We start from the raw sequence: 11,449 nt of genomic DNA, 5'->3' as shown, positions 1-11,449 counted from the left end.
ACATTCCTTAGAAATAGACACGCAAGTGTTTGGTAATAAAGTCACTTTGAGAAAAAAAAATCACTGTTTCGATAGCTTCTCTGTTTTGTGAGGTAGAAATCGTATTGTTTAGTTTTATTCATAAATACTAGAATTAAGGATTTTTTTTTTTAAGTTTTACATTGGTGAATGTGGAACTTGATCAGAAGTAATTAGATTAATAAGGAAAATGCATTAACGTATTTTTAGCTTGCAATCATTACAACCAAATGTATAATTTATTCCTATAATAAAATGCAAAGTCAGAGAAAAGTTGTCTACTATAACATTATTAACACCTTTCTACAGCTCATATGTCAATTTACAAGTTCCAGGATACAATAAAAACAATTTACATCTTTGTCACTATTTTACTTTGTAAGATTGAGAGTATCAACTTAAATGAAACCTGTTATACCTGATTTGTTAGAAGGAACTTTTGTGTTGAGGACCAACCTTTCTTTCATTCTATATCTGAAGGAAAAGAAACTCTGCTACAAAGCCCTCATTCTGGAGGAAAGACAAACGTTAACTAACTGGGACTGAGTTGGGTCAGAGGTCAACCCTGACAGAGTAGTCAACATTCCTAAATAACACGTATGTCCCACATGGGACAGCATCCAAAGATATACAAATATATTTTCGGGGTAATTGGTATATTGAAACTGGCTAGAAATTTAGAGTTGTTGTATATTTTCCCTTCTATAATAAACTCAATATACCATTCCCAACCATTTATTATAAAATAAGAACATGTTCTATATAAAATATTACACTTATTTAAAATATAACATCTCAGCAGAGAAAGAATTGCATAAATCAGACTAATGCCCTGGATGTTTGAAGAAAAGCCTGAGGCGGTGAAACTCCACCCTCTGCTGTTCAAAAGCAACTTCAAAAGCAACTCCTACAATAGGACATTTATTTTCAGGGGCTTAATTTCTTGAAGTCCTGTAAATTAAGTAAGTACATTTAAGTATAAATACAAGGTACTTGTACATACTTGCTTCTCCACTACATCTCACAGGCTTATATAGTAGTTTTTCCTCCTCTATGTCTGGCAGGTTTAGTTACTTCTCAAACAACAATTCATCATACCCTTCCTGTCCAGTGAAAACCATGTATCTCCAAATTTGGTGATTTACTATTTTCCCCCCAGTAAAAGACTTAAGTGTCCCTGTATATTAAAAAAGTATCTTTCTTCATTTGCTAGATTGTTTAATAACCCTTTGGATCAGCTAAAAAATGCACCGTCACAAAACAGGGCGTTTTCTGAGCTCAATAAAAGTTGCCTTATTAGTGATTCATGATTTTCACATGACAGGTATTCCTCCAATTTAAGAGGATCTTATAGAATATGATGCATCAATAGGAATAGTTAATCCTCTTCAGACTTTTGGTAATTATCAAAATGAAACAATCTAAGATTTGAAAAATCTTATTTTTGGTTGAACTGTTGACAGATCAGACATATGCAGCATATGTATTTGTTTGGGGTAAAGTACATTTTATTGCAGGTATAATGCTACAAACACAAAGAAATAAAGATAATACAAAATTCCACTAAAATATTTCAAAAATAAAGCTTTGTTTAAAAAAGATATATAAATGTGTAAAAATATTGGGTTTAATCTGCAAGTAATAGCTGCTGGTGTAATACAAGAGAACACAACAAAGTAATTGGCATCACATTTCACTGCACAACAATATATATGATATGTATATGCTAAAACCAAAAGTTTTTCAGGCTACAGGCCGAATCAAGCCAAATCTTGTTACAATATTCTAATAGAAAATAAAGCAAGTGCATTCTACTGTCACTCTTGAGATTAATACTATGAGGAAAACCTTATATAAACTGTTTCAAATATATATATAGATAAATTGGTGTGAACATTTGGCGATCACTCCGTATCAGGTGGCTTCACAAGCTTCTCCTCAGCTGCCACAGTGTCTGAGTCAGACACTTCAGCTTTGCTTTCTTCAGTCGCATGGGTTCGACAGTAATCATTGGTTGACTGAGTCTTGTTCTCGTTCTGCGTTGTCAAGGCGGAAATGTCCAAAATGGCTGCTGCATTCTGGTAGTCGCTGTCAGTCTGGTCGAGCATGTTATGGTAGAGCTGAAAGAGGAAAGATTTAATGCTGCTTTTAGATCAGAGACTATATTAAAAAGATGAAGTAATCAGGATAAAACTCAAAGAAACAATTTCTACCAACAATGTGTTGACCTTGCTCTACAGGCCTACCTTCTCCTCTCTGTCCATCAGCTGATCACACATAAAGGACACCAGTTTGGAGAAAGATGGTCGGTTGCTGGGATCCAGAGACCAACACTTACACATCATCCCGTACCTGGAGAAATAAGCAAAGGAGATGATATCATTTTGCGAGATTCTCAGTTATCTATAAAAAACTAGAAGTCAAAGCTTGTTGGACTGCTGTATTTGTTTTGAAGACAGTGGTGGAAGTAGTACTCAGATCCTTTTCTTAAGTGAAAGTACCAATACAACAATGTACAATTACTCCATTACAAGTAAAAATTCTGCATTCAAACTCCTACTTGTAGTAAAAGTACCGAAGTATTACCAGCTATATTTACTAAGAGCACGAAAAGTACTGTTAAATGTCCCATTTCATGTTATTGGATAATTGTTTCTAATTTATTAATATGTAAGAAAAATGGGTTGTAGCTGGTGCAAGTGGAGCAAGTTGAACTATTTTATATACAGTTTAATCTCTAACAGTGGAAATACCCCAATCTTGTCAAGGTCTGGTCACAACTAGGCCCAAACAAAATGTACTTAAAACAACTTACTTAGGGAAGTATGTTATTTTTTGTATTAAAGAAAGTAATAGCTTAAGTTCTTAACTAACTGTAATGAATTAAAAAGAGCAATATTTCCTTCTGAACTATGGTGACGTAGAAGCAAAACGTAGCAGAAAATAGTAACAGAAACACTAAAGTACAAGTACCTCACAAATTGTAACAAAGTATAGCACTTGAGTGTATGTGTAAAGTTCTTCACTGCTTCACTTCATTGTGATTATGACTTTATCATGACTCATTGTACAGGTGTGAATCTGTTAGATCTATTAAAATACATTTACTAGAGAAACATAACGGCATACAGACAGACGACACCTACACAGACTCGTTGGCGTAGTATGGACAATCCATCTTAAATCCTCTTTCAATCATTGAATAGAACGTGTGATCCACCTTCATGCCCGGGTACGGAGTCACACCTGAGAGTAACACAAACAGAGTTGGCATTAATCATTGTATAGGAATTGATTATATGCTTGTCTTTTACATGTACTGAGGGCTTGCAAAAGCTACCAAGTGAGAAGATTTCCCAGAGCAGAATGCCATAAGCCCAGACGTCACTCTTCATGGTGTAGATCCCCTGAAAGGTGCTCTCTGGTGCCATCCACTTCACTGGCAAACGCACCTGAGAAGCCATGTCGCCCACATAATGTGTGAAATGTTATCAGAAATGTACAGAAACTTAGCAACAAATGAATGCTATAAAATAAAAGTATCTTACATTTCCTCTCACGACATAGTTGGAGTCGTTGTCGATGTCTCTGGCCAGTCCGAAGTCACCAATTTTCACCCGTCTGCCATTTGTCACCAACACGTTCCGAGCTGCCAGGTCTCGATGGATGCACTGCAGACAGACATGACCCATAATCAGGGTGCTTACTTCAATCACACCACAATCCATAAAGACCAAGCATGCGACTGTAGTTTGACATTTATACATTTTGGTTATTTGTTTGATATATCAATTTACCGGACTGGCATGTGACATGTGAGTTTTGGAAACTGACATCAAGTTTACCATTTGATCTGCAGATTATTTTCTAGATTAACTGATGGATTGTTTGGTTTACAAAATGTCATATAACAATTTATAAAAAACTTTTTTTAGTCTGATTAATAATTATTTTAGATTTACTATCCATGCAGGATGAAATACAAAGAAGAGAGAGAAGCCAGAACTATAGGGACTGTCTGGTATTTTGCTCATAAATGACCTAATGATTAATCATTCATCAAAATAGTTCCCTCTCTCAACAGTGTGGGTTGAGAGATGTAAATGTAGAGCGTTTCCACAGTGTGAATCTTCGTTTCTTACATTCTTGGAGGAGAGGAACTCCATGCCTTTGGCCACTTGGAAGGCAAAGCTGAGCAGGTCATCAAAGGTCAGGGTTTGCAGCTCCTCTCTCTGATCGTCGGGGTCTTCATACACTATTGGGTCTGCAGATAAACGGGGATCAGTTAGGATCCTCACCACTCAGAGAGATGGTTAACTCTCTGCTTGGGAAACTTGAGATGTTAATATATCAGTGTATCTATTTGACAACATGCATGTTCTGATTTAAAGTATTTTTTTCACCTTCAAAGCTGTCCATGTCACCGGAGTTGATGGTCAGTAGAGCGATGTCCTCCTGCCCTCTGGTGGTAGAGCCGTACATTGGCACGTAATTGTCCACTGCCGTGTCTGGCTCACTGAGAAAACACAAACGTGATTGTTATTGTAAAGTAAACTTTCAACAGTCATTTTACAAATATGCCAGCACTTATAAAATCTTGTCTTTTTGTTTGATCTCCGCTTATTGCTAATCTATTCCAAATATTGCTCTTCCAACCCCTTTATTTCCCATTGTTCCCACCCAGAGCTTTTCCTGGGCTGCAGGTTGTGGTAAAGGCTGCTGAAGCGGTCCTTGTTGAAAGCATCGGTCACAGACTTGTGGTAGCGCTCTCGGTTTTTCTTTAGGTAGTTCAGTAGATCTCCATTACAGCAGTACTGAAATATCAGGTATGTGGGTCCTGTGAGGAGAAAACAAATAATAAATCAGAGCACTACATGTATCATCCCATCTAATATAAGTGTTAACAGTGGTCACTTTACCCGAGTCCGTGCACGCTCCAAGCAGGTTAACAATGTTGGCATGGTGACCAATGTGAGTCAGCATCTTCAGCTCTGACATCAGCGCCTCCTTCTCCACCGTCTGGTGTTTCTCTGCAACGTCAAATGTCACATCAGCTGCTAAAACAACCTCCGTAACATTTTTTTTTGCATTTTGCTCGAGGAATGAATAAATAAATGAAACACTGACCTTTAAGCATCTTGACGGCCACCTGCTGTGAGACTCCAGGCTTGTTGATGCCATAAGCTGTAGCCTGCACCACCATGCCAAAAGCTCCGGAGCCCAGTTCTTCACCTGGGGAGGACACAGAAACACAGGAAAGTATAACTTTATTGCCACATTGTAATAAAACTTGGAACAATAACATTAAAAAGTCTGGAAGTGGTGTAAATGTACTAATTTAAGAGCAGTTTTGAGGTGCTTTTTGAGTATTTGAGTATTTAAATTCCATGATACTTCAAAACCAAATATTTTATACTTTTCTACATTTATTTGTAAGCTGTAGTGACTTTTCAGATGAAAAACAATGCACTGTTAAAGATGAAATCGGTTGTATCTAGCTTTTTCTATTTTAGCTTGTGGGCTCTCAAAAAGAGTAAGTAAGTGTCCAGTTGGAGCCCCTGGTCACTCTTCAGATAATTAGGAGTTGTTAGTAGTTCCCCTCTAATCTTCTCAGATGGGTTCATTTAAATAACTGTTCAAGGGCCAAAAATGTAAAACTCTCAAATTTGTAATAAAAAAAGCAAAGTTTAGAATAAAATATTTAAGAATAATTCAATTTAATGTATCAGAACTTTTCTTCCTTCTTCTCCAATAAATCATGTTACAACAATTTATCTTTGACCCTTTGAGGGTTCCTAACCCCCAGGTTGGGTACCACAGAGGTAAACTTCCCAACAACATATAGGTAATTAAAACTAAAATCTTATAATATATTATATTACATCTGTCACAGTGTGCACAACTTCTTCTTATCTTTCTTTTAATACTTTAAGTAAATGAAGCTGATAATACTTTTGTACAGAGAAGGGACTGAAATGCAGGGGTTTTACTTGTGATTAGGTATTTTCACATGGTAATATTGGCACTTTTACTTAATTAAAAGATCGCAGTACTTCTTTCACCACTGAAGTCTGGTATCATGTCTGATACACGGTATTATTCGTACCCAGTTCCAGGTTCTCCCTGGGAAACTCCCATTTCTGGTCGTACCCAAACTCCTTGAAGTTTATGTAGATGTAATCGTTGTCATTGGGTCCAACCATCTGGATTATCTGAAGCTGGGGCTGATACTGGGGTTTCTATTGGAAACACAAAGGGGTTGGCATCACGTCCTCATTTGTGTTTGTGTGTGTATGTTTGTCAATGTGTATTACATACCTTCTTTTTGACAAAGTATATGAGCAGGACGCTAACTATCGCCAAAGCCAGGAACAGAGTCAAACTGCATGCTTTCAGCACCAAGCTACCGTCATCATTATTTGCAGAACCTTAAAAAACAGTGATGATAGGAAGTTTCTAACTGCAGTCATAAAAATAATATATTTTTTCATGATTTTGATGTGAAATCAATCTTGCTACCTCTGGAGGCCTGGATTAAAGGTGGGGAGTATATTGAGTATTGAGTTTGGCACCAGGAGCCAACTGAGTTTGTCAGGCAGAACCTTAAATGGTGTCCATCCACTAGATCTCTGCTCAGAGAGCTCTTGATTATCTTCTCACAGAAGACATCCGAGTCATTTTGAGAGGCTTCTGGGATCTCCTTCCAGGAAGAGTCTATTTCACAGGTACTATAATACAAAGAGTCGGGACTTAAGAAATCTGAATCCGAGTGTGTGTGTGTGTGTGTGTGTGTGTGTGTGTGTGTGTGTGTGTGTGTGTGTGTGTGTGTGTGTGTGTGTGTGTGTGTTTACAACAACAGGCTACAATAAGCATACCTGTTAGACGCCGAACAAGACATCCAGGTATAATTTGCTGGCACGAGACTTGTGGTCTCAAAGGTGAAGGTGTTATTGACCTCGTTAACCCTGAATTTGAACTTCGGTGTGTCTGAAACAAAATTTGAAATATAATTGCATTGTAAGTTCTAAAAGTGACAGAATTGTGCAGAAGTTGCATTACAGATGTTGAACATTTCAGACGTGCACAATTCATCTCTCTTACCTACAACACACACTGCTATAGTCTTTGATTCTTTTTGTCCGGCAGCCTCCAAGTGTAATTTATAATCTCCTGATTTGCGTACATCACATAGCTTCAGGGTCCTGAGAAGACAACATTCATATGAAACCATCCAAAAGCCTTCAATAACACAGCTCATTTCATTTTAATTTCCAAAAGGCTAGTTCACTGACCATCAGCATGTATAATAAATTAGCATTTATAGACAACTATGCACCATTTTGAGGAGTTCAGCTCCAGGGACATTGCTTCATGTACCCACCTGTGTTTTGTTACCCAATCGTCCCTGATGCATTTCGTCATTTTTTTATCAGGAGCTTCCCAGGAACACTGCTGGAGTTCAGGGTGGTAGGAAACACTGGCTTGTAAACAGGAGCGTGATGCATTCTGAGCTGGTATGATCTTGCTCTTATTCAGCTGGACAGAGATGAACCCCTCGGCTATGGAAACACAAGAATGGTACAAATGGGACTGAACTTTAGAAAGAACCAACAGTTCAAATTACTACACAAACTGAGAGAAAAAATAAAGTGAAATGAATTCTGCTTACCTTTGACACGAATGTCAACTGACTTTATTTTGTTGTTTTGACTGCAGGTGTATGTGCCACTGTGGTCAACATTAACCGACTTGATGAATAAGTAGGACATCTGACTTTTTCCATGTGAATCATATGTAATGCAAATCTGGGGAAAATATATATTGTTGTTGTGATTTGAGTGGGACAGACATACATAAAGGGAAATAATTCAAATAGAAATAAAAAAATATATATATCATTGATCTCATAGGGAATTATTGTACCTCCTTCGTGACTTTAGAAGAGCATGCTAATATGGAGGTGTCCATTGTTTTGTTGCCATACTTCCACACAAATAGCTGCTTCCCATACTGTTGTATTCGGCAGCGTAGAAGTAAAGACTGACCCGGTCTCACGATGTCCACATCAGATTTCATATCGTAAGTGTCAAGGTCTGAAAAACACAGTATGGACTCAAGTCAATTACTTTCAAAAAATGTAGCCTAAAAATTGTTTGCTATGATTATTAGAGATAGTCCCTGGGCTGTACATGTCTTTCTCCTTCAACCTTTTCAGGTGGTTAAAGTAAAATCTGACCATATCGATTCTGTCTGTGACCATTTATTATAAAAAAATATTTTGTAGGATGTATTTAATGAATTTGTTGAAATATTTAATTACCGTAGTCATAGAGTTGAGAGCATTCTTGTCCTTCGGCATTGGTAGCACAGCACATCACTCCTTTTTGAGAATATTCACTACTGGATATTGTGCTAGTTGCCATTGCACTGTTTGCAGAAACATCTTTCCCAACCTTGTTACTGTTCAAAAGGAGGATTATTAAGAAAAACACACTATTATAAGATGATATTTAAATAAAAGTAAAAGTCAGTAGACTACATTGTTATCTGCCAAACATACTCATGAATCATGCATACATGTGTAGTGGATACCATCTTACCCAGTCCATTTAATTGTGGGCTTTGGGATGCCCTCAGAGGTGCATTTGAAAAGAGGGGAAGACCCTCTGACATTCAAATTGTCCAGAGTCAGGTTTGGTTTTGTGGGTCGTGCTAGAAAAAAAAAATTAAATTGGCAACAATTTATCAGCATTAAACAGTCTAGTGTTTGTTTTCTGTCTTGAGTCTTAGCATTGTCGTAAAGAGGTGATGAGACATGAGTGAGAGCTGTTACTCACTCATTACTACATGCAGAGACACAGCCAGTGAGGACCTGGTCCCTTCGCTGGTTTCACAGCTCAGCGTAAACTCCCCTGAATCTTTCTCAGAAAGCGGCAGCAGGACCATGTAGTTACTCCCATTTCTGATGAGGTTTAAGAAAAACCCTCAGTTTAATCATATACACATAAGAAAAAAGCGGTAAACACACCTAAATACATGCAGATAGACATTCACTTACACTGTCAGTATTGGGTCAGCTCCTCTGATCCAGTGGCAAACAGGGAATTCAGAGAAGTGCGCCAGGGAGATGTTGAGTTTCTTACCAACACTCACCTCTACGCTGACAGAATCAGATGCATTCAGATAGTCAGCTGGCTCAAAGCAAGCCACCTGAAAAACAAGATTCACCAGTTATTGAACCTGCGTTAAGTAGCTTTCGATGTGGAAGCGTGATTAAGGTTTTGCATAAAGGTTGCAAACTATGATGCAAACTACAAAACGGCAGATCTTTATATCAGTATAAGACATTTAACATTTACTATTTCATGTCCCTGAAAAAATTATAAATCATCCACAGGACCAAATGTATCAATCTGAAGGGAATTACCTACATGCAAAAAATAATAACTTTAACAAATTGTCTTTTGAAGGTGTCATCTTTTTAAAGGTTAAACTAAAATGATGTATAAACAGACACACTTCAAACAGATGAGTGGAAATAAAACCAGTAAGTTTGGTCAAGTACATGCTATTTCCCTCTCTGGTGTTTGACAACCTATTGTTGCTCTGCAGCTTTGTTTCTAAGTGACTGCAAGACAATCAGAGTATAATTGTTTATTTTGTTTATGACATGCATGACAACAATTTATGTGCTGGACTAATGCACTTTAAAAAGCAAACATTAAATAACATTATCTTATATTATCACATTATGTTATATTATCTGTAAAACCTGCCGTCTTAATGTACTCTATGTGTCACTAGATTACATTCAATAGAGTTTACCAATAATAAATAGTTTCACTTAACCCAGTAATTCTTTGAAATATACAGTAACTCAGTGATACTTATATGTAATATAATATAATATAATATAATATAATATAATATAATATAATATAATATAATATAATATAATTAATAATTGTTCAGTTAAACACAGTAAAGCTCCTGACGGCTTTTACCTCATGACTGGTCACACAGGCCTGATTCTGCTCTGCTCTGCCATCAGTGCAGAGAAGCTCGACAGCACACAGAAGAAAGACAACTAGAAGGACAGAAACATTTAACTTCATTTCAAATGTTTGTGTATGTTTGCAATTTAAAAAAAAGAAAAAGAAGGTATTTTAAAGAGATGTACAAATGCAATCATAAAAACAAGAAACTAATATTGTCATAAAGGTAAGTCGATTGCTTAGTTTATTCCCTTGCTGTGGTGCATTAGTGTGATAAAGTATGAGCCTCTCAACACAAGTCAACCACTGCTTTTTTTAAGGTTCCTCATACTGTATTATTGAACTAGAGCTGAGTTTGTTTTAAAGCTTAAACATTCTTAAATACTTTTTTTTTTTAATTCACTCTGCCAGCATTGGCAATAACTCAGCCCAATGCACAGAGACTCGAAGAGGTCCGACTCACCCGCAATCATCTCTATCTGCCTCCGCATTGATGCTTCTATCCGTCAGTCATCACAGTGTCAGACAGACAAACTTTGATGTTCGAAATATTTGCGTGAACCTTTTTAAACAGAGGAAGTCAGAAGCGATGACGTTGTGACAGACGTTGTGACAGAATGCATGATCATACATGTACTGAAAACTATCACTAATGTACAATGGGAGGAAAAATGCCATACGAATACATTAATGTGATTTGAATTATTAACATATTTTTTTCAGATAAACTTTTTTATAACTTTTTTTTTTTTTTTACCGGATATTACAGTACTTCTCATCTTCTCATTCAACTACTTTGAAGAATCTAAAATATAAAACATATTCTGGTTTGTTGAGCATTTGTTTGTTTACCACATAATTCCATATGTGTTCCTTCATAGTTTGGATATCTTCAATATTAATCTACAATGTAGAAAAAATAAAAATAAAGAAAAACCATTGAATGAGAAGCTGTGTCCAAACTTTTGACTGGTACTGTATTTAAAAAAAAAAAAGATCAATATTTCCCTCTTAAAAGCAGATTTTTGTGGAAATACTTAAAACTAATTAAGAACAAGTATCTCAAATATGTACTTGTGTACAGTACCAGTCAAAAGTTTGGACACACCTTCTCATTCAACTACTTTGAAGAATCTAAAATATAAAACATATTCTGGTTTGTTGAGCATTTGTTTGTTTACCACATAATTCCATATGTGTTCCTTCATAGTTTGGATGTCTTCAATATTAATCTACAATGTAGAAAAAAAATAAAAATAAAGAAAAACCATTGAATGAGAAGGTGTGTCCAGACTGGTACTATAATTTCACTTCTTAAATGTTTAATTGATTTTGACATTATAAACACACTGTATATTATTGTTTTGCCCATCCCTTGGTGTTGTTTTTCTCATGCATCCGTTTTCTTCTGTGCAGAGAACCTTAGATTATATAAT

The 11,449-nt window shown here is 36.4% G+C and overlaps 1 protein-coding gene across 1 annotated transcript; it reads right to left on the bottom strand.

Annotated features, from left to right (window-relative positions):
- Nucleotides 1-1,507: 1,507 nt before the first annotated feature.
- Nucleotides 1,508-10,564, bottom strand: flt3 (fms related receptor tyrosine kinase 3). The gene is made up of 24 exons (XM_054622749.1): nucleotides 10,477-10,564; nucleotides 10,023-10,105; nucleotides 9,077-9,228; nucleotides 8,856-8,980; nucleotides 8,619-8,730; nucleotides 8,339-8,478; nucleotides 7,942-8,111; nucleotides 7,688-7,823; nucleotides 7,400-7,577; nucleotides 7,120-7,220; nucleotides 6,894-7,005; nucleotides 6,538-6,746; nucleotides 6,337-6,446; nucleotides 6,125-6,257; nucleotides 5,146-5,250; nucleotides 4,938-5,048; nucleotides 4,699-4,855; nucleotides 4,422-4,534; nucleotides 4,161-4,282; nucleotides 3,567-3,689; nucleotides 3,359-3,470; nucleotides 3,165-3,264; nucleotides 2,265-2,370; nucleotides 1,508-2,138 (listed from the first exon to the last, which is right to left on the bottom strand). Exons 1-24 carry the CDS (start codon nucleotides 10,502-10,504, stop codon nucleotides 1,923-1,925), a joined length of 3,054 nt encoding a protein of 1,017 aa, XP_054478724.1. The 5' UTR covers nucleotides 10,505-10,564; the 3' UTR covers nucleotides 1,508-1,922.
- Nucleotides 10,565-11,449: the final 885 nt, after the last annotated feature.

This window comes from Anoplopoma fimbria, chromosome 21, assembly GCF_027596085.1.
Source record: "Anoplopoma fimbria isolate UVic2021 breed Golden Eagle Sablefish chromosome 21, Afim_UVic_2022, whole genome shotgun sequence".
NCBI classification, from domain to species: Eukaryota; Metazoa; Chordata; class Actinopteri; order Perciformes; family Anoplopomatidae; genus Anoplopoma; species Anoplopoma fimbria.
Note: the sequence above shows the minus strand (reverse complement) of the source record. Positions and strands in the feature narration are given on the sequence as shown.

Bases quoted from the DNA above. Each gene is read 5' to 3' on its own strand.
- flt3 (XM_054622749.1), bottom strand. From the start codon at position 10,504: ATGCGGAGGCAGATAGAGATGATTGCGG. The intron at 6,258-6,336 runs GTATGTAATACA...TGTTTCCAATAG, and splicing joins TATACTTTGTCAAAAAGAAG to AAACCCCAGTATCAGCCCCA. The intron at 3,265-3,358 runs GTAGCTTTTGCA...TGTTACTCTCAG, and splicing joins CTGGGAAATCTTCTCACTTG to GTGTGACTCCGTACCCGGGC.